At 40.2% G+C, this 23,464-nt stretch overlaps 2 protein-coding genes across 2 annotated transcripts in view; one reads left to right on the top strand and one right to left on the bottom strand.

The window, feature by feature from the left end:
- Positions 1-715: 715 nt before the first annotated feature.
- Positions 716-6,055, top strand: LOC134333905 (dual specificity tyrosine-phosphorylation-regulated kinase 4-like; the record flags this gene model as incomplete). The annotated part of the gene is made up of 18 exons (XM_063016071.1): positions 716-760; positions 1,228-1,353; positions 1,469-1,604; positions 2,009-2,169; positions 2,278-2,411; positions 2,621-2,752; positions 2,852-2,990; positions 3,108-3,189; positions 3,278-3,450; positions 3,552-3,606; positions 3,687-3,816; positions 3,927-4,294; positions 4,667-4,818; positions 4,936-5,017; positions 5,106-5,278; positions 5,480-5,609; positions 5,720-5,832; positions 5,936-6,055. Coding segments are annotated over 12 exons (1,380 nt in total), but the record flags the coding sequence as incomplete, so codon positions are not given.
- Positions 6,056-9,229: 3,174 nt separating this feature from the next.
- The window catches only part of lrp1ab (low density lipoprotein receptor-related protein 1Ab), a 146,247-nt gene continuing 132,012 nt past the window's right edge, over positions 9,230-23,464 (bottom strand). The window contains exons 76-89 of the mRNA XM_063016137.1: positions 23,025-23,314; positions 22,713-22,891; positions 22,312-22,418; positions 21,313-21,432; positions 20,982-21,158; positions 20,173-20,313; positions 19,261-19,425; positions 18,587-18,748; positions 18,271-18,442; positions 17,827-17,928; positions 17,594-17,667; positions 17,415-17,508; positions 11,672-11,816; positions 9,230-10,835 (exon numbers count right to left, since the gene is read on the bottom strand). Of these exons, the coding sequence (XP_062872207.1) occupies positions 10,698-10,835; positions 11,672-11,816; positions 17,415-17,508; positions 17,594-17,667; positions 17,827-17,928; positions 18,271-18,442; positions 18,587-18,748; positions 19,261-19,425; positions 20,173-20,313; positions 20,982-21,158; positions 21,313-21,432; positions 22,312-22,418; positions 22,713-22,891; positions 23,025-23,314 (2,066 nt within the window). The 3' untranslated portion in view covers positions 9,230-10,697. The remainder of the gene's footprint in view (positions 10,836-11,671; positions 11,817-17,414; positions 17,509-17,593; positions 17,668-17,826; positions 17,929-18,270; positions 18,443-18,586; positions 18,749-19,260; positions 19,426-20,172; positions 20,314-20,981; positions 21,159-21,312; positions 21,433-22,311; positions 22,419-22,712; positions 22,892-23,024; positions 23,315-23,464) is intronic.

Below are 23,464 nucleotides of genomic sequence, written 5' to 3'. Positions count from 1 at the left end.
GGTGGAACCGGACACGCCGCGACCCTGACGACCAAGATTCAGCAGTTGCTGAAATGAATTGATCTCTGAATACAGGTGCTAGTGTAACGCGGTTGTGACGTCACAGAGCAGTAGAAGGATTAGAATGCTGAAGTAAAGACCTTCACTCTATCGAGGCTTTATTCAGAGTGGGTGTCGAGATCGCTGTGCTTAGATTTATATTTGCAAAATACCTTTTTTTCTCAGTGGGAAATGTTTCCCCACATAAATAAAAAGGTAAGTAAGCATCACTAATCTGTAGAAATACCGGCTTGTTGCGACCTAGACGTTTTTTAAAGCCAAATTTGTAAATGCTTTAAAAAGTGTAAAATCATGAGGAGGGGTGGTCAAAGCCCTGTGATGGGTTTGGCTTTCTGCTGTACTACTGGAAAGTCTTGGACAAAGTGTCTACATGCTTTTGTGAATAAGAGATTTCAATTTGGGAATTTTACGTTTAATTAAATATGAAAAATAACTTTAAACATGTTCTCATTTTGTCTTTATGGATGTAGATGTGTAAGTGTAGATTGATGGGTGAAAAAAATGCCAATTATATCTAATTAAAATCAAATCCATAACACAATAGAGTGTCCAAAAAGTCAAATCCTTTCTGAGCCCCCTGGTTGTCATCCTACATGTTAGATACATGTTTTTTTTTTCTCCACAGCGTGGGAGGTGCGATGCCCCCCCACAACTCAACAAAAATCCAGTTAAGCCTGCACACTGGCCCTATGAGCAGCAGGTAAGATCGTCTCAGTGATACAGTCCACATCAAACAGATTTCCTTAACCACATACTAAACATGGATTATTCATCTGTCCCTTTGATATGTTATATTATTATAAAATGAAGACAGTTGCAAACGACACCAGTTGGCTTCAATGTAACAATTTTTAAAATGCTTTGAAAAGTCTAAAAAGATGGGAAGGGGGTGGCCAAAGCTCTGCAATGGAATTGGCTTTCTTCTTCATTTTGGAAAGTACTTGATAAAGGGTCTAAATACTTTTGCGAATAAATGATTTTGGTTTCTGTTTTTTAATTGTGAAAAACTAAAAACATACAAAACATTCACTTTGTCATTATGGGTGATCAGATGTAGATTGGCTACAAAGAGTAGTCATTGTCTAGGGTCACACCAAATTTGTAAAACTTTTGTAAACATTTGTCAAGAATGTAATGCAATGGCCACTCTACTGTCCTTTCTTTTAGAGCACTCTGCCGGCCCTGCATGCAAAATCACGGGTGACCAATCGTGTTGAACCCAACTGCAAAGACTCTGGAGTTCTGCCCAACATAAGAAAGAAGAACAAACTGAACAATGTTGGAGTCCACCAGGTGCATTCTCATGTGCATATTTTAATCTTTTATGCACCCTGACCAATGTTTCATGTAGAATTTAGAAAATAGAAAGCCATTAAAACATCAGTTTACTAATGTATTGTACACACAGGATCAGAAACCAGTGTCTCAGGGGTATAGGACAAAAAAAGAGAAACTTCCGGAGCTCATCAACCCCCCAAGCCTTTCTAACAAACAGCAGCAAAAGAAGCAATTGGAGGTTGATTCGTTTCCCTTGTCCCCCACAGGTAAAAGACAAAGCACCATATAGATCATATAGATTTATCAAGCATTTTAAAACAGCCATTTAGGGTGATGTTAGTCTGAAATATAGAATTTAGATCAGCATGTGTGCTCCTAGATGCACTATGACTGACCAGCCCTGGCAGTGGAGGATCTGAAACATTAAATACATCTTATTTAGTGTACTTTTATTGTAATAGGATGTTGTGTTGTGTCTGTAGCTATTAAGCCCTCAAAAGTGAATGACATGGAATTGCAAGGATTGTAAAAAACCACCTAGTTGATTAATAGCATAACAATACATTGATGACTTTTAATGACAAATCCATTGATTACATCTAATTTACTAATAACAGCTCAGAAGTAAATGGTCACCAATTTAATTTAATCCACTGTGTGTGTGTTTCAGTTGTGCTGGAGTGCTTTGGCAAGAACATGACCAAGTTTGAGCAATATGAGATCAGTCATTACTCCGAGCTCTGGTACTTGGGTCATATAACTAAGAATGGAGGACCTGATACCACTTTAAAGAATCCAGGCTACGGTGACAGGACTGGCACCTATACCAAAGTAACAGTCTGTCCATTTTTCTGTCTAATTAATAGTTCAAAAGCTAGTTCTGTCAGAAAATCTGAAGATTATTATAGAATTAACTGTTTTTTCTTGTTGGGTTTACAGGTTATGCATGATCACATTGCTTACCGCTACGAGGTGCTAGAAGAGCTTGGACAGGGATCTTATGGAGAAGTGTATAAGTGCCTGGATCACAAAACCAGCGAGATGGTGGCAGTAAAAGTCCTTCGCCCCAACAGGTTTTATATTAAACTCCACCCTTACATGATGTTATATTTCAAAATGAATTATTTGACTTCATAGACTAAATACACAAACACTTATATTTTTATAACAATAAGTGTAAATTAAACCATACACAGGTCTTTGATGCTACAGCCGGTAATGACATTGGATCCTTTTTTAAAAAGTGCTGTGGATAAAATAACTCAATTTGGCCTTCTTTTAGGGCTATCCTGGAAGAGCTGAAGATCTTGGATTTCTTGAAGAAAAAAGACAAAAACAATTGCTACAATATAGTCCACATGAAGGATTACTTCACCTTCCGTAACCAGCTCTGTATCATCTTTGAGCTCCTGGGGTAATTGAGTTTGAATGTGTGTGGATGTAAGAATGGAAACCTTCTGTCTAAAAAACAGGCAGCAGAAAATGCTGAATGTGTTTCTGTCTGTCCACTCAGGCCAAACCTTTATGAATTCATAAAGAGTCACAAGCATAAAAGGCTCAGTCTAGCTCAGGTACGCCACATTGCCCGAGAAATGCTGACGTGCCTGAGTATGCTGGAGAATGAAAAGATCATTCACGGAGATCTCAAACCAGTAAGTACTGTAATCTCAGATGTTGGGTTTGATCAGTTACATATGAAACATGATTTAAAAAAGCAAGAAACGCATGTAATATGTGCAAGGCTCACTTGTAACTTTTTGTCTGTAAAGGAGAACATCGCGCTGTCATTAACAAACCAAGGTGGCATCAAAGTGATCGATTTTGGAATGAGCTGTTATGAACCTCTGCAAAGTGAGCAGAACTGAATGTTTCTGCACTTATTTTTGTCCTTTAAATCCATCCACCTTTGATCTTTTCTACTTCACTCCTTTTTTTGCAGAGATAGCATGCATCGGGACTCATGTGTACCGTGCTCCAGAGGTCATTGTACGCAAGCACTACACTACTGCAGTTGACATGTGGAGTCTAGGCTGCATATTGTTTGAGCTGTATGCTGGCCAGCCCCTCTTTTTCGGACAGGACGAGGTGGACCAAATGTCCCTTATTATGGAGGTATAAAACATATTTATTTAGGATTTAGTAACATAGTACATTTTGTAGTACTAGATATTAAATCAAGTGTTTTTTTTTTTGGTTTTTTTTTAATACATTAGGTGCTTGGATATCCTCCAGCTGAATACATTAAGAGAAGAAAGGAGCTGTTTTTTGGTAATCTCTTTATATTCTGTGAATTTACTATTTATAGAAAAAAAACACTGTAAAAATTATTTCTTGTATTATTTTAACAGACTGTTATGGACGACCCATAAGAATCATTAATCACAACGGCAGGCCAAGAATCCCTGGCTCAAAAAATCTTTCCCGCATTTTGAATACGGACAATGAGCTTTTTCTGGACTTTTTGAACCGTTGCCTGACGTAAGTGATCATCAAATAGTTGATTGACTTTCAATTTCACCAGTTTAAAATGTCATTGATACAGATAAGAACATGCATATTTTGTAAGAATTACTTATTGCTGCCTTTAGATGGAATCCCACGATGCGCCTCAGTGCAAAGGAGGCTTTGCAGCATCCATGGATTCAGGAGGGTTGAGTTAAGACTCAAAAATGCTGGAAATCTTGGCTATAATAAGGTAGTGGGACATTGAAAGGTGTGTCCCAAATTACAAAGCTGTGCACGTTTGGGAAGCTCTTCTTCTACATTATAAGCAGAAGGAGCCAGTGAATTATACCACATGTAATGTGTCCCATTTTGTTGCTTAAGGTAAAACCCTAGGATGCATCTCACTACATTAGAGGCTTTGCAGCTTAAATAAAGATGGGTCGTAGAGTCAGTCCAGCATGTAGACCAATGGAACCAATGGATTGAACCTGAAAGATTAAACTTAAGGCAGGTACATGTCTTTCAATATTTTAGAATTTATAAATTACACAAGTGCTATTTATTAATTTATTTTATATGCATGTATCATATATACAGTATATGCCAGTTATTTTTTGATCAGTGTGCTGAATCACTACCATACACTTAGGTATCATTTCTCACACACTAGTCACAAATTGACCAAAGAGACTAAGATACACTATTTCATATAGGTAAGTCTGTTTACTTGACTGCCATCTGTGCAATTCCCCCAGACAGTAAATTCCAGTCATACCAATCAGGACCAGGCATTAACCTTTATGAAAGAAGATTTTAGTTTTTTTCATTGCAACGTGGATGGAGTGATCAGAAAAGTGCATTTTTCTGTTTTTTTTCCCAGTAGAATCATCTCCCAATTCCCCATTGCTCCTACGACCTACAGCTCATGCACAAGCCAGGACATGTCTAGCTCAGGTACGCCACATTGCCCGAGAAATGCTGATGTGCCTGAGTATGCTAGAGAATGAAAAGATCATTCATGGGGATCTCAAACCAGTAAGTACTGTTATCTCAGATGTTGGGTTTGATTAGTTACATATGAAACATGATTTTAAAAAGCAAGAAACGCATGTAATATGTGCAAGGCTCACTTGTAACTTTTTGTCTGTAAAGGAGAACATCGCGCTGTCATTAACAAACCAAGGTGGCATCAAAGTGATCGATTTTGGAATGAGCTGTTATGAACCTCTGCAAAGTGAGCAGAACTGAATGTTTCTGCACTTATTTTTGTCCTTTAAATCCATCCACCTCTGATCTTTTCTACTTCACTCCTTTTTTTGCAGAGATAGCATGCATCGGGACTCATGTGTACCGTGCTCCAGAGGTCATTGTACGCAAGCACTACACTACTGCAGTTGACATGTGGAGTCTAGGCTGCATATTGTTTGAGCTGTATGCTGGCCAGCCCCTCTTTTTCGGACAGGACGAGGTGGACCAAATGTCCCTTATTATGGAGGTATAAAACATAGTTTTCTAGTAACATTTAGTAACAGTAAATGTTGTAGTACTAGATATTAAATCAAGTGTTTTGGGATTTTTTAATACATTAGGTGATTGGATATCCTCCAGCTGAATACATTAAGAAAATAATTTGTGAATTTACTATTTGTTAGAGAAAAAACACTTTATACAATTATTTCTTATATTATTTTAACAGACTGTTATGGACGACCCATAAGAATCATTAATCACAATGGCAGGCCAAGAATCCCCGGCTCAAAAAATCTTTCCCGCATTTTGAATACGGACAATGAGCTTTTTCTGGACTTTTTGAACCGTTGCCTGACGTAAGTGATCACCAAATAGTTGATTGACTTTCAATTTCACCAGTTTAAAATGTCATTGATACAGATAAGAACATGCATATTTTGTAAGAATTACTTATTGCTGCCTTTAGATGGAATCCCACGATGCGCCTCAGTGCAAAGGAGGCTTTGCAGCATCCATGGATTCAGGAGGGTTGAGTTAAGACTGTTTCGACAAAATGCTGGAAATCTCAGCTATAATAAGGTAGTGGAACATTGAAAGATTTGGGAAGCTCTTCTTCTACATTATAAGCAGAAAGAGCCAGTGAATTATACCACATGTAATGTGTCCCATTTTGTTGCTTAAGGTGAGACCCTAGGATGCATCTCACTACATTAGAGGCTTTGCAGCTTAAATAAAGATGGGTCGTAGAGTCAGTCCAGCATGTAGACCAATGGGACCAATGGATTGGACCTGAAAGATTAAACTTAAGGCAAGTACATGTCTTTCAATATTTTAGAATTTATAAGTTACACAAGTGCAATTTATTAATTTATTTTATATGCATGTATCATATATACAGTATATGCCAGTTATTTTTTGATCAGTGTGCTGAATCACTACCATACACTTAGGTATCATTTCTCACACACTAGTCACAAATTGACCAAAGAGACTAAGATACACTATTTCATATAGGTAAGTCTGTTTACTCGACTGCCATCTGTGCAACACCACCAGAGAGTTAATTCCAGTCATACCAATCAGGACCAGGCATTAACCTTTATGAAAGGAGATTTTAGTTTTTTTCATTGCAACATGGATGGAGTGATTAGAAAAGTGCATTTTTCTGTTTTTTTCCAGTAGAATCTCCCAATTTCCCATTGCTCCTACGACTTACAGCTCATGCACAAGCCAGGACATAAAGGCCAGCACATAAAGGCCAGGACATGTCCCCATGTCCCGACTTCCCCACACCAACTAAAGGCAGACTCCAACAAAAAAAAGAAAGCTTCAACTGGTATGACAGATCATGCCAGAATCTTTGTACTCTTCAACCACTCATTCTGGCACCCTGCCCAGACATCAAGGATGTGATTTCTCCATTGGTCCTTCTTCTTCTCCAGGAACATTTATACAGCTGTGTGTATAAAGGCCGATGGCACTACAAGTCTAAAGGATGCCAATGGAAAGAAAAATGAATCTTCCTTTGCAGTTTAATTTGAAACATCAGTTGTACATGAACTTTGTCAGGTCTTATATCTGTATTAAACAACAATTATGTATGCTTGATACAGTGCTCAGCATAAATGAGTACACCCCCTTTAAAAAGTAAGATTTCAATCAATATCTCACTGAACACAAGAACAATTTCCAAAATTTTTACAAGACTTATAGAACATTTGTATATAGAACATTTGTTTAACCCATAACATGAAAGTAAGGTTAATAATGTAACTTAGATTACAAAATCTTCAGTTTTACTCAAATTAGTTGATGCAAAAATTAATACACCCCACATCAAAAAGTACTACATCTAGTATTTTGTATAAACTCCATGACTTTTAAGGACGATTTTTAATGCACGACAACCAAGGGCACCAAGTGATGGTAGCATCTTCTCTTTCAATATAGAGCAGTACATCTGTGAATTAATTATACCATTATTGAAATGCAGCTCCCCGACTCCAGCAGCACTCATGCAGCCCCACATAAGGACACTGCCACCACCATGTTTCACTGTAGGCACCATGCATTTTTCTTTGTACTCCTCACCTTTGCGCCGCCATACAGTTTGGAAGCCATCAGTTCCAATAACATTTATCATGGTCTCATCACTCCAGAATATAGAGTCCCAGTAGTCTTCATCTTTTTCAGCATGGGCCCTGGCAAATTCTAGGGGGGCTTTTTTGTGCATGGGCTTTAGGAGAGGCTTCCTTCGTTGACGGTGGTATATCAGCAGTACGCACGTTAGTACTGGATAAATGATAAATAATCAGAAAGAGAGCGAGATTTACCGCTAGCACAACAGGTGCATGTTTACTAGCGTTTTCCACAGTTTACAACCACTGATGAGAAAGTGAACAACATATCCCAGCATTACCACAACTACGGTATAACAGAAAGGTCAATTCTTACAAAATACATCACAGATGGCACCCATGCATGCCATTCTTTTGCAGTGTATGCCGTATTGTGTCAAAGGAAACAGTCACCCCAGTCTGGCTTTCTACTTCTTTAGCTAACTGCAGTGAACGTTTTTTTTTTTACCCTTCTCATCAGAAGACGCTCCTGTTTAGGTGTTAACTTCTGTGGTTAGCCTGGACGTCTCTGTGAGATCGTTGCAGTTCCATCTTTGTTAAATGTGTTTATCACTTTTGCTACAGTATTCTGACTGTTAAGTAAAACTTTGCTGATCTTTTTGTAGCCATCACCTTTCTTGTGTAAAGAAATTATTTTCTTTCTTAGGTCTTGTGACATTTCTCTTCCATGTGGAATGAAGTAAGAAGGGGTATTAAGTAACGCCCTTTTAATAGTAAACTGTCTGCTGGACACCTGTTTAATGAATAATTAGACTCACCTCTGGTTGAATTCTTGTTAATTAGAATTTTGTAGTCTAAACTTTAGCTTTGGCCCTAAGACTTTTTTTTTTTTTTTTTTACTTTTGTGTGTGCAAATTAACAAACTTGTTTGCAATCAATGACCCACATTTGTAGGAGTATTTTGTAGTATAGTATCCCATAGAAAATGTTGATTCTGAAAGGAACCTAAAGGTTTTCTGACGAATCTGTTGGGGTGTACTCATTTATGCTGAGCACTGTATATGCATCTTGAACTGCTTTTATTTTTTTACATTTTAAATATTTCATTTGGTATACTGCAACTGAAATGAAAATAAACTTGTGCAATTCATGTACTGTGTGCATTGTGTGTGAATTTAAAGTGGTTATATGCACTGGTAGCAGGTGAAGTAAAAACTAGGGCTTAAATACTTGTTTACCATCAGCATATTATTGGGCTGTTAACATACATGTCTGAAAACACTTTTCCCCTTAAAATATTACTTATTATTTAAAAAATGTAAAAAGTGAAAATATCAGACATTTTTAATAAGTATTTATGCAAAAAGTAAAAAGTACCGTTTTCCCCCCACCTGCACGAGGCGGGTTCATATGGGGATCCATATCGCATAATAAAGAGTCATCTTCATTATCTTCCATCTCTGTGCCATCGATTAGCCAGTAGAGATTGTAATTGCAGTAGTTATGAGTAAGGCCTACCAAACTGTGTCGAGGACCATGAATTGAGCCTTTTGTGAATTTAGTAGGGCCCTAGTTATAAGTAACCTCTACCGCCCTCCCTCCCCTGGGCCAGCCAATCATTGCTGTGTATTGCAGAGAAATTTAAACTTAAGCTAGCGTGTTTTACCACTGTGGCACCCAAGTGCCCCAAATACTGATATTTTTAATGTGGCTAAAGAGATGTTACTAAATCATTTCAGTATCATCATGGACAATAACGGTAGAAAAAACAGTAAAGTTATTACACTAATTAACTTATTGTTCTGCATCCATCATCTGAATGGTTTAGAAGTTCCTGTTCAGTGCTTTTCTGTTGTGACTGGAGCTGTGAAGCTGGACAGGGAAGCAGAAAACACATCTTTTCTGTACACACTGATTTTATTTCGTAATTATAACAATATCCATTACTCTTCTGTAGGTTATGAAGGTCTCCAGCAAAAAATAGTGAAATGTTACTCTGTTTCTCCAAAAGAAGGGCTGCGCCACCATGCATTTCTACTATAAAAAGCAGTTTAATTTCTTTTCCGCGTATATAAAAAGAAACAAACAGAATTAAAACAAATGAGCAGGAGTACAGAAACGGCTGCGGGTTCGGGTGTAATCAGTCCCTGTTTCTGAAACCTCAGACTTGACTAAATGATGGCGAGAACCAAGCAGAAGCTGAAGTTGGACACTGAGTGAACACTGAACGTTTGGTGTTACATGCATTAGTTCCTTTTCCTGTGAAGACACTGAGAACGAGTAGCAGTGAGGCAGTGAGTCAGGGCAGAAAAGTCTACGGACCCGATACAAACATTAACACACGCATACACGCACACACACACACAGTCAAGCTTTAAAATCTAAATCTTAAGACACTGCACAGTTAAAAGCAAAAAATTATACACTGCAGTTTCCATTAAAGTGGTACACTAAAGCACTCCCTTAAAATCCCAGTGGGCAACAATCAGTCCCTTTTAATCCTTACGGTCCCTACCTTCTGGAAGACGCGGCATCAGGGAAGAAGTGGACACCGTTATTAGTCTCTTCCCTTTAACTTACTCTTCTGGGCATCCTGCTAACACATACACGCAAAGGCCACAACTACACGTCCTGGAATGTTATTCATTAAAAAAAAAAAACTCTCCATCCGTCGTTAATGATGGACGCATGGATGAATGAATATTCATACGTACACGTCTTCAATCTCTATAACCACTAAAAGCATTACAGAGTCACTGGCTTACATTTACTGCAATGTCTACTGAATTGTAAAACAAATAAAACGTAAGGCAATCATGATAAGCCTTGTTTAGGATGTTTCCTTTGCACAGTGACACACACACACGTCTCTCCTACGGCAGTACAGACACACACTCGAATACAGACTGGTCTGACATCAGTACCATTCGTGATCTGTGATTTAGCCCACCTATTTATCTCCCTTATTGGTTCACTGATGACAGCAACATAAAATCCCGACTATATCATTCTTCTATACAAATCAGACATAAAAACCCTAAACAACTCTACAGTTTTTACAGTTGTTGGCATCTCGTTTAGCACAGAGGTAGAGGCTACATGAAGGAGAGTGTGAGAGATGTTTGCTAGGTGAGTAATGCTTTAAAAAAAGAAGGCATAGAAAAATGTCCTTTTCTCCGACCAGAAGGAATTTCTCAAAGGATAAAATATAATACTGGAATCACATACAAAAATTAGTCCTTCATATTTTTTTTTACATTTTGTACAGTGTTCTTGCTCTCTTGTTGCTTTTCTTTCGTTGTGTAAAAGGCATGGGGGTTTACGGGCAGGCAGGCAGAGGTTGCTCGGCACAGAGGGGGGGCGGCTCTATGCCAGCGGGTCGCCCATGTCCTCGTCCCCTGCAGACAGCAGCTCCTTCTTCTCGTCCGTGCTGGCCAAAGAGTTGCGGCTGTTGTGGGCTCCCATGTAAAGCGTGGCGTAGACTGGGTTGGTGAAGTTTGTGGGCTGGAGGGAGACAAAAGCAAATGTCGATATATACAGTGTTGGTAATGCTAAGTTTACACTACATGACTTTTAAAGTGTTCAGATGGCTGTACAGTTCACACTACACGACTTCATCTTTTGTAATCGGGAGTCTTTTAAGTTGTTGTGGTTTTCATGCTACACGATTGATCGGCGACGATGTCACACACTATACACCATTTTAGACGAGTCTGTCCAGGGTGGTAGGAGTAGTAACTGGTCGTGTCTGAGAGACAGAGAGCTTTTAGATTTAGCTCCATCTGATTTCCACCTTTTTGAACGCTCAAAGAAGCTTTAAGGGGAAGAAGATTTTCATGTGATGATGATGTGAGAGCAGTGGTGCATCAGTGGCTATGCGCTCAACATTATTTGCTGATGGCATTAAAAAATTGGTATAATGCTGAGAAAAATCGGAAGGTGACTAAAAAATCTAAAAGCAATACAAAACAACCAAAATACTTCCAAAGAGGCCAGATAGTAGGGACCTGAAACGCTTAAGCATCATTTCCAAAAACTGCTAACTGAAATTTTAAATCATGGCAGCGTATGGCATAGGTCTGCTGGAGTAGGAAAGGGCCTTCCCCAAGCTGCTGAGACAAATTTGGACGCATTCAATTTATTTGATATAATTGATTTCACACATCTGTTAGCAATGTGTGTGGCAGAAACATCTGAACTCAATCATTAGGCAATGTGGCCACACACCTTTGGCCATGCAGTGCACTTGTGTACATAACCAGATGTTTGCTGCTTCAGTATATAAGTCTTAGATGTGAATGTAAGTGGATTGATTGTGTTGTGTGGAGTGTGATGCTAACCTTGTCTGGATCCAGAGCAAAGTCTGAGTCGAGCAGCTCTCCTGCATCATCATCAGGCTCTCCCTCATATATCTTATATGCAGGGTTCCCAATCTCCACGTTCATGTCCCCATTGGTCATCCTCTGGTGCTGGAACCCCTTAGCACTGTGGACACACACACACAAACAAAAGAAAACAGTCAGCTTGTGTTGGAGATATTATCAGAAGCGCTTACTTAGCATACGGTTGAAGCCTAGAAACATACACATGGAATAGTACTGTAGAAGCCCGGACAGCTTGGTCACAAACAGTCACTATGCAGTGGGGTGGGTGATATAACCAAACAGTTCAATTATTAAATATCAGTTGTTTAGAGTTGAAAATGTGTATATAGATATAAAGTTAAAAATATCATGTGATAATGTATTCGTTTATTTATTCATGTTTTAATGCCATGTTGAATGGCTTGGTGAGTAGCACTGTCGCTTCACAGCAAGAAGGTCCTGGATTCGATTCCTAGGTGGAGCGGCCTGGGTCCTTTCTGTGTGTAGTTTGCATGTTCTCCCCGTGTCTGTGTGTCAGGTCAACTAGAGATAAAAAATTGCCCAAATTAAACTGTGATGGACCTGTCCGGGGTGTTTCCTGCCTTTGGCCAATAAATTAGACGCACCGCGACCTTGACTAGTATAACCTCCTCACTCCTAATGTCCAGTATACTGGACATTTTTTTTCTGGGTTTTATAACTCAACAGGAAGTTTTACTTTGTTACACTCACTTTTAGACACTCCAACACAACTCTGTCTTTCTACTGGTTGGTCAAAGACATTGAGAATTTTTTTTAAGCTTCTTGAAAAAAGACCCGAAGATGGCAGCTGTTGAGAAAGACGCTTGTTGCCTCCGTGACCGAACAAAACATACGTTTTTATCTATTAATGTGCACATATAACCAAAGTGTTTTAGAAATGATGTATTTTTAGAAGGTTTTTGTAATGATTGGTAACGATATAAGCGATGAATATGTATTTACACATACTTAAATTTCGAGCAAATGTTTTATGTCCAGCCAGCTGGACATTTGGATTTAACGTATTGAATGTTGTTTAGTTTGTCATGCTAACTATGAATTAGAAGATGTGCATCAGTATTACTTTTTGCATTTTTCGTGCTGTACATATCTTTTTCGTGTATGTTAAGGGCTGACAGTAGATGAGGTGCTTAAATTACTAGATGATAGTAATAGACTGCAGTGTTGAGAGTAGTGGGATGAATATCAACAGGATAGTGATAGGGAAGTGATTCTAAGCCAAGATGTTAGATGCAGTGGGGCAGAGCACTTGCCAGTGGTGGGTAGTGATAGCACCAGCTTTCAGAGGTGCAGAAACCCTGGCTGCACCAAAAAATCAAGCATAAGATGTTTAAAATGTAATGTATTTCTTTGCATTCAAGTTGAACGAAACTGCTTTTATGAGTTCCACACAAGGTCCCGTTAAAAAAAGTAAAGAAAAACTCAAAGCTGAAATGCAAAAGGATTTGATTTGAATAATTTAGATATCATTTATTTTCAAAATATTTATATTGAAAGATAGATATGTGGATAATTTAAAATTTATATTCACAAACTGAATATTCTGTTTTATGTTTTAGTAATGTTCCTTGTTTTTAAAATATATCTATAAAAGGAAAGTTTGTTTATAAGGAAAGGGGAAATGAACAAAGATAAATGTTTTAATTAAAAAGTTTGAGTTTTCATTTTTAAGGTTTGAGTTTTTAAAATTAAAAGTTTAAAATTAAATATTTAAAATATTCATATAAATAATTAAAATGTAAATTTTAACTTCTGTATAAACTAGTATATGCTTTTTAATATTATAAACATGTATTACATTATGCCATAAATGTACAATACTTGATATGTCACATGTTATAATGGTAATAATAATATGTAAGTTTTTTCAGAATCTTGCACATTTCATGCTCTTAATTCCAAATGTCCAGTATACTGGACACTAAATAACTCACAGTCCCCAAGCAAAATTTCTTTTTTTTTTTGTATAATGTCATTTAAAAGGCTGAAATGAACAAGTGTTGTTACAGGATATTGTTTGTTTTCAAAGCGTCCAATCTCGGGGGTGAGGAGGATAAAGCAATGGTAAAACAGACATTGAATGAATGAATGAATGAGTGGTCATCTTATTATCTGAAACATTACTTAGGGAGATCATTTAATATGAGGGGTTTTCAGTTAAAGTCCCCCCACTTTAGTCAATGCTTGTTGTCATCATAGTTAAGTGGAACAAATATTAATTATGCATTTCTTCTTTGTCCTCTGTTCTGATTGGGGCCCCACAAAGTGTAATATTCCTGGTAAATTGGTTCTCTTCATGTAAAAGTTGCTTCAGAACATTTAGATAAGAAGCAATTTGTTGACATTTTCACAAATGCCTTATTCTTATTGATTATTGGTATACCACCCCCCACTGCATACGCACACACACATACGTGCAAGAAACATTGACACTTGGAAGGAACATCCAGTAACTTTCAGGTGAACATTGCCAGAAGTTGTGTGTCCACACTGCTGGCACAGAAAGCTGGATATCCACAGGACAGCACCTACTACAGCACAACCGTCTACATTCACATCTACACACAGACTACAGGACAGGAGAGCCATGGACAAACTGAACACAGTCCACTGCTGCATCCTACACCCAGCCAGTCCATCCACCGCTGCCACCAATCTAACTGACCGCTCTCAACTGGTCATCTGGGCAGAAGCACGTTTATACCATGGCACAAAAACAAAAGAGAGAAAGAGAGAGGGAGGAAGGTACGGAGAGGGAGAAAAGCACATGAAGTGGCACACTGTGAGGGAAGGAGAAGTGGGTACAGAGGGAGAAATACACTGAGGCCCGTTGTTAGAGAGAAAGAGTTACCGCAAGCATCTGGAGCTAGGCTTGGCCCGCCTCAAAGACCTGGGAGACAGAGACACACGGTTATCTCACACACACATGGGGAGAGAGAGTCAAAGAGTGAGAGAAGAGAAAGAAACAGCTCGATTAGTAAATATTTTAAAGAAAAAAAAGCTAATGAGACAGATCTGCATAATGGGCCACGCAGGTCACTGGACAGGATGATGAATGAAGATCAGTAAGTGAAGAGATGGACATTAATGATAAATCAAGTTTGAGAGATATTAAAAAACAGACATACAAATGATAATAAAAAGATAAACGAGACACAAATCAAACAGGACAAAAATAAGGAAGGTGGGCAACCATGAGTCACCAGAGCAGCTTTATGATGCTTTGGTATAAAGCATGGTTTTCAAACCCTGGGTCAAAAAATGGGTCGCAGAGAAAAATTATAATCATAAATCAACACATTTTAGCAGGAACAAACACGAAATAAACTTGTAAACGAACGCCCCCTAGTGGATGCTTCCCATTACATCTTGTAAAAAAACATACAAGTGGACCCAAACCATGGAGCAAACACCCCATAGCACCTTATATAATTTTTATTATTTCATTTGTCATCTGTCTGTAAAAATCAGGTGGGAAGATGAACATACAGGTTGATATACAGTGTATCACAAAAGTGAGTACACCCCTCACATTTCTGCAAATATTTTATTATATCTTTTCATGGGACAACACTATAGAAATAAAACTTGGATATAACTTAGAGTAGTCAGTGTACAGCTTGTATAGCAGTGTAGATTTACTGTCTTCTTAAAATAACTCAACACACAGCCATTAATGTCTAAATAGCTGGCAACATAAGTGAGTACACCCCACAGTGAACATGTCCAAATTGTGCCCAAAGTGTCAATATTTTGTGTGACCACCATTATTATCCAGCACTGCCTTAACCCTCCTGGGCATGGAATTCACCAGAGCTGCACAGGTTGCTACTGGAATCCTCTTCCACTCCTCCATGATGACATCACGAAGCTGGTGGATGTTAGACACCTTGAACTCCTCCACCTTCCACTTGAGGATGCGCCACAGGTGCTCAATTGGGTTTAGTCCATCACCTTTACCTTCAGCTTCCTCAGCAAGGCAGTTGTCATCTTGGAGGTTGTGTTTGGGGTCGTTATCCTGTTGGAAAACTGCCATGAGGCCCAGTTTTCGAAGGGAGGGGATCATGCTCTGTTTCAGAATGTCACAGTACATGTTGGAATTCATGTTTCCCTCAATGAACTGCAGCTCCCCAGTGCCAGCAACACTCATGCAGCCCAAGACCATGACGCTACCACCACCATGCTTGACTGTAGGCAAGATACAGTTGTCTTGGTACTTCTCACCAGGGCGCCGCCACACATGCTGGACACCATCTGAGCCAAACAAGTTTATCTTGGTCTCGTCAGACCACAGGGCATTCCAGTAATCCATGTTCTTGGACTGCTTGTCTTCAGCAAACTGTTTGCTGGCTTTCTTGTGCGTCAGCTTCCTTCTGGGATGACGACTATGCAGACCGAGTTGATGCAGTGTGCGGCGTATGGTCTGAGCACCGACAGGCTGACCTCCCACGTCTTCAACCTCTGCAGCAATGCTGGCAGCACTCATGTGTCTATTTTTTAAAGCCAACCTCTGGATATGACGCCGAACACGTGGACTCGACTTCTTTGGTCGACCCTGGCGAAGCCTGTTCCGAGTGGAACCTGTCCTGGAAAACCGCTGTATGACCTTGGCCACCACGCTGTAGCTCAGTTTCAGGGTGTTAGCAATCTTCTTATAGCCCAGGCCATCTTTGTGGAGAGCAACAATTCTATTTCTCACATCCTCAGAGAGTTCTTTGCCATGAGGTGCCATGTTGAATATCCAGTGGCCAGTATGAGAGAATTGTACCCAAAACACCAAATTTAACAGCCCTGCTCCCCATTTACACATGACACCAGGGAGGGACAACGACACATTTGGGCACAATTTGGACATGTTCACTGTGGGGTGTACTCACTTATGTTGCAGCTATTTAGACATTAATGACTGTGTGTTGAGTTATTTTCAGAAGACAGTAAATCTACACTGCTATACAAGTTGTACACTGACTACTCTAAGTTATATCCAAGTTTCATGTCTATAGTGTTGTCCCATGAAAAGATATAATGAAATATTTGCATGAATGTGAGGGGTGTACTCACTTTTGTGATACACTGTACATATAGACTGAAACACAGACAAAAAAGACATGTAGACTGGGTAATAATATATGAAGTCAGACAGACTAGTAGGTCAATAATAATATGGCCAAAAGTGTGCGGACACACCAACAGTTATATGAAATAAACAATATGCTTTCAACGTTGTGACAAAAGTTTTCCGTTTCAGCATAACTGTCCTCTTTGTGCATAAAGTGAGGTCCATTTGCTCCAGTGGCATGCACAAAGCCCTGCCCACAACAACTCTGGGATGAACTGGAAATCTGTATTCCAAGTCAGGCCATCTCTCCAGATTTAAGTTATTTATTTATTTAGTTGTACTACGTCGTGTGCGGTTCTCATGTCAGTCTATCATCCTTGTCAAGTGCTATTCTTATATTGTTCTTTGAATGTGCTCTTTTATACCATTTTTCTTTTATACCAAGAAATTGAGGATTGTTTTCTCCAGATGAGTGTCTGACTTCATAAATGCTCGTTGTCAGGTGTCCACATAATTTTGGCCACAAGAACCTATTCAGTATTGTAAGTATTGCTGAGTAATTAGTGATCAGTGGATCAAAGCTGATGAAACTGTATGCTAGTATGCACGTGTACTCACCCACGCATTCTTCTCTTGTACCACAAGATGGCACCAACCAGCAGCAGTGCCAGTAGGAGTAGGAGCAGAACTGGAATAATCACAGAGGCTGCGTCTGCACGGAGAAATAAAGCGTTAGACACAGACGGCGCACGCCACACCGTGTTTTTATTCACACACACTCCCACACAAATGCTTACTCCCAGAAGAATCTCCCGAATCCACTGGAGAAGCAGTGTGCTCACACCGATAGCCGTGCCAGCCTGAAGAACACCTGTAAACAAACGCAGATGCACCATTTTTTATTATTAACATTCTAATTGTCTAGCACACACATCTGCAGTGATGTAAGAGTTTACATGGAATGGCACTGTTTTCAGTATTGTGTGTGTTAGTGTGAGAGAAGGCCATGGTGTGGACCTCCTGCTCTTACTTGCACTGTGGGAGCATGGTGCGCAGGTCTATTGAACAGTGACCGTTGGTGCAGAAGTCTTTGCAGGTGTAACAGCTGGGCTGTCTTCTGTCATTAGCACAGCTACACAAACAAAACACATAGTTAATTCTTAAACATAAAGTATAACTAACATATCATTCAGGCTCCCTAGTGCTACGATCCATAAACCTGATAAACAGTTTGAAGACCAACACCATATACAAGGGGAAGGAGATGTCGCTCAGACATGCCAGCCCTTGGTATACTTAAATACAATCCTCCCCACAATCCCTAGCAATATTTTACTAGATAATACAGTGAGAACAGGGGGCTTATAGTATATAAGCTAAACTGGTGGGAAGCCTTAGTTTTAAGTGGAATATAGAAAAGCACTTAGAAAACAATAAAATAATGAATAGCAGGTGAGGAAGTTGTAATTCGTACCTGCATATCACTCCATTTAGTGAATCTGGCAGACATTTCCCAGAGCCGCAGTACAAGCACTTGTTCAGGTCGCAGGTGGGGCCAAGGAACTGCGGGGAGCAGCGACACGTCTTGGTGCCGTTCGCCATCTCCTGACAGGTACCAGCGTTCTCACAGAAGCCATCACACTGACCTAACAAGGGAAGAGTCAAGAGTCAGAATGTACTGAAACCATGCTATAAACATCTAGGCTTCTTAAAAATGAAAAGGCTGTAATTGTAAGATTCAGGGCTACAAACAACGTTCCATCCCAGCCAATGTTGTGACAAACACTTACTGTACTGGCACTGATCTCCTAAGAAGCCGTCGTGGCACTGGCACATGGGCTGGTTGCCAAGGCTGACGGTACAGGTGCCCTCATTCTTGCAGTAGTCTTTGCATGTGTTCTGATTACAGTTGGGCCCAGTAAAACCGTTCAGACAGCGACATGTAGGAGCACCTGGATATCAGAAACACATGAAGTAAAGGTTACTGTAGGTGCTGCTGAAAAATCCCACTGTTACAAGTCTGAGCAGTGCATTATGGGTCAACACAAAATTAAGGTTGAAGGTAAAACACAGGCTCTCAGTTGCTTTTTCTGAATGTTTATATAATCAACCGATGTAAACTGTAAACACTATATGGCCAAAAGTATATGGACAGTTAAACAAAAGCTGGTCGAACATCCCATTCCAAAAGCATGGGCATTAGTATGAATTCAGTTAAAAAAATTCTGGCTTGCAATTGACATTCAATTCTAGCGTGTGTTTTTACCGCTGCGCCACCTGAGCGGCTTTATGGTTGTTTGTTCCACCACACCTAGGGACATTTATGCTGAAATAGAAAAGAGCGTTCCCTAAACAGTTGGAGCCATTTAATTTCTATCACTGAATTTATACATCTGAACGCAATGATTAGGAGGGATGTCTACATACTTATGGCCAGAGAGTGTTAGTTGGTATGATTTGGTACCGGTGCGTGATGGGGAGCAGGTTCCTCCGTTCTTGCAGTAATCTCTGCACTTGTCAATCTCACATCTTTCACCGCTGTAGCTGGTGGGGCAGCGGCACTTGGGCTGACTGCGATCGTTTAGGAAACAACTGCCACCATTCAGACACTGAACGTTACACATAGGCTCTGAGAATTAAAAGAGACAGACAGACAGACAAGTCATTAGGTTGGCACACAATAAATCAATAACATTGATGTGAGAATAAAAAGGCCACACTCCAAAAGACTGTCCTGGTTCCATTTCCAATTTTCTTTAGTTTCTTATATTTAAATATCTGTTTATCTTTAGTGACTGTTTCCACCTGATCTGGACATTACCTAAAAAGACTGGCCTCACCCTGTTCTGGGCACTAATTCAACAGCCCTTTGTTATAGCTCAGCATTAGGGGACAAGTTAAAGCATGACCAGTGCTTGTATGGGTGGTTGTAGCTTAGTGGTTTTAAGGCTGACGATACAACTCAGATTACCACCCAGTTGCCTAGTTTGGGCATCCTCTTTTGGGCAAGACCGTGAAGCCACAATGCCTTGAACTGCATTTAAGTCAGAATGGATGAAAACTTTATTGGGCAAAAAAGTACACACACATGTAAAATGCCTTAATATTATACTATAAGAGGGAATAGCAAGCATTGTGGGACCCAGCCTACAGTTATTCAAAGCCATTAATATTAATATATTGCAAGTGGCAATAAGTGAACCTCCCACGCACCCCCCTCACTGGGTACAAGTAAACAAGAAGTGCCTGGCACACACAGCTCTCTGTAGCTACACATTTATGTAACACACCTCTACACTGCTTGGTCATAAACATATCTTTCATGTGTTTCTCTCCCATTAGTGTGTAGACACACTGGACTGTAAACTGGACTTACTGAAGGGGGTCTGTGTGGCCGGGGGCAGTTCAACACACGTGCCGTTATCAGCCACGCGGTCATTAGGGCAAGTGCACACAGGACCGCTGGGGCTGAGCAAACACAGCCACTCGCACTTCTTCCGGTCACATGGATTTGCCACTAAAACACACAAAGACAGAATGATGTGTCACAGAGTGTAAAAATTTTTACTTTTAACACAAACACAGACACATATTACACACTACATTACTACACGTGTCCGAGTAGAAGTCTGGAGCACTAGAGGAGCGATACAAATGAGTAATTGGACAAAACAAGAATGGGAGAAAAAGTGAAATGCATGAAAAAAATCTCCAAATTATGGTGCAACAGTCTAATGAGCCAGCTCACCACCACTGAGAGCCGAGTTCGAATTTCAGCTGTACCATCAACCTGGCCGAGCATCCAACATCCACACAATTGTCAGTCATTTTGGATAAAATCGTCTGCTAAATGCTATAAATGTAAATGTGTTTGTGGGAGGGGCGGTTGGACGAGCTTTTTTCTTGCAGTTGCTGCAATATGCAATCTCTGGGTGGTCTGGGTGCCTGTGTGATGGGCGAGCTCAGATAAAGCATAGCATGTCTCTCCATACAATGTCTGGTAATAAGAGGCGAATGGCATGTCGAGAAAGGGGGTAGGGGACAGTGAACACTGCAGACAGAACCCAAACAAATACCACACCAACCCACCCGCAGACACACAACAGCCTATGAGCAACGTGTACTGAATGAACATAAGACTAGAGGCATTTAATGCCAGACACAATCACACACACACACACATACTCTCAGGCTGTTTGTAGCGGTGGTAGAGCACAATGTCCGTGGCGCGGTTGATGCCTGTTGTCAGGTTTTCCATTGGACCCTTTCCAAACTTGTTAACACGGAACACAATGTTGTTGATGTAGGTGATGCCGTAGATGTAGTCCTCAAAGATGTCGATGCTGAACGGGTGCAGGAGATCTACAGCACAGATACAGCTCATTACACGTCTCATTCCATTTCAGTTTACACACACAACATGCTGTAATTCTAACACAAATAAAAACAAAACACATCTCTTGAAGAACCTTGTCTCTATTCATGCAATACAAGACAGTAAGTCCTGGTACTGAACTGTTTTTGATGTTGGAGACGGCCACCACGGGGTCTGTGCCGTCCAAACGCACACTGCCAATCACAGAGAGCTTGGCATCTGCCCAGTAGAGACGTTCATTGAAGTAGTCCACTGCCAGACCTACAGACAAAAAGTTGGGAGAGAGGTCAAACCAAGCATTCACACAGTCAAACAGAAAAAAGTCCTGTGGAGTCCACTACTAGTTTCAGCCACACCCGTTACCAGTCATACAAAATAAAATAATAATAAAAAAAAAATGATATAGGTTTTAAACATTGTGGCAACAGTTTGTTCCAACAAGTGTGGTCCATACAGGCATGGTTTGAAAAGTTCAGTATGGCACTCAGGTGGGGCAGCAGTAAATTACGATACCCCACTACTGGCGGGATCCAGGGGTTCTGCTGGGAACCAGTTGGGTGTCTACAGACAGGATTATCAATGATTATCAAGATGATTAACTAACATCCCATTATTAAATATTCTAAGTATTTATAATGTAAAATCTGTAGCAATTATAATTTAATGACCAATGCCACTTTGACCCGATGTAAAAGTGTCTTAAATTTAGATTATGCTGCTCAGTCTGAGGTCATATCACTGCAGATTAAATATTCATTAATATTCATTAATATACATCGTCCACACAAGCACAATTGGCAGTGTTTGAGAAAGGAAAGATCTCTTCCCACTACTGCTGAGATACGTTTCGGGAGCCTGCGTCAATGTGGCTCTGTGTGGGAACCCAACATTGGCGGGTGATAAGAAATGGCTGCAGATTGCACACGTGTCAGAGGGGGCGTGAGGTGATCTGGCTCTTCAGATCTAGTCAGATCGAGGGTTGTGCCATCAGCAGCGGGTTCACGATCAGGAATGGGATGATTTGGTCAATGGTCTGGCATGACGTGATATACAAGTGCATGGAAAATTTTGACTTAACTGAATAATTAAAATAAAAAACATATACATAATATGCATTTGGCTTAATGCACTCAGACTCACCAGTGGGCCACTGCAGGTTCTCGTGCACCAGTGTCTGTCTTAAAGTGCCATCCATGGCCGCTGTCTCAATTTTGGGGTGATTACCCCAGTCTGCCCAGTACATGGTGCTAAGAAAGAAAACAAAAACAACCATAAAATTTTCAAAATCTCACCAAAGCTGTTATTAAGTACAATTATTTACTTGTATCAAGCAAGAATGGGCAGAATAGGGCAAAACGGCAACAATTAGTGACCTAAATTACCAAACGATGAAACAGTGTCAGGGGTAAGCATGCATCTGTCCCAACTTTTACTGAGATGATATGCAGGCATCAAATTCAATTTTTTTATTATATTTACATGATGTGTAATTGCTGTTGGTGAACCTTGATGCAGATGTTTTTTTCTAAAGATCATCTCACCCTCTTGGAGGATCCACCACAATAGCATAGGGCTCATCGATCATGCCAGAGATAAGTGTCTTCCTGTTCTGGCCAGTGATCTGGGCCACTTCGATGACATCACGGCCCGAGTCTGTCCAGTACAGGTTCCCAGCAACCCAGTCCACAGCAATGCCTCTGGGTGTCTTCAGACCAGGAATCTGTATTAGAAAACAGATTTAATAAAATATATTTTAATAAAACAAACAAAAAGAGACTTAAACTCTACTACAACAACCCAAGTAACTATTTCTATAGTTTGTTTTAGCAGATAGGCTAGCATTGCGTACGTACTTCAAGGTTGGTGACGGCTCTCTCGCTCTGGCGTGTGTTGCGGTGGGAATTGGTTGAGGTCCCGGATGAAGACGAGGACGAGGAGGGCAGCTGGAAGGAGGAGATCCCGGTGGCGTGCCAGTTAGTCCAAAAGATGCGGTTGGTCTTGACGTGCAGGTCCATGGCATCGATGCGCACGTTGGCATCACCCTGGAAGGTCTGCTCGTACACCCAGTTGAGTATGCCTGGGTCTAGACTACGGATCTCGTTATCATCAGCAATGTAGAGCACCTGTCTGTTGTTGGTCGGACCTGAGAAACAGAAGCAGAGATCAACAAAAAGATCAGGATGATTCGAGTATGGGTTCTGTTTTGGGCTTCCAAGGTTCATCTATGTATAAACAATTATATATTGGGTCCAATTAGATGTTTGCATGGATGTTATTGGTTACGGTGGTGCTA

This window comes from Trichomycterus rosablanca, chromosome 19 (assembly GCF_030014385.1).
Source record: "Trichomycterus rosablanca isolate fTriRos1 chromosome 19, fTriRos1.hap1, whole genome shotgun sequence".
Taxonomy (NCBI): Eukaryota; Metazoa; Chordata; class Actinopteri; order Siluriformes; family Trichomycteridae; genus Trichomycterus; species Trichomycterus rosablanca.
This window is presented reverse-complemented; position numbering and strand designations above follow the sequence as displayed.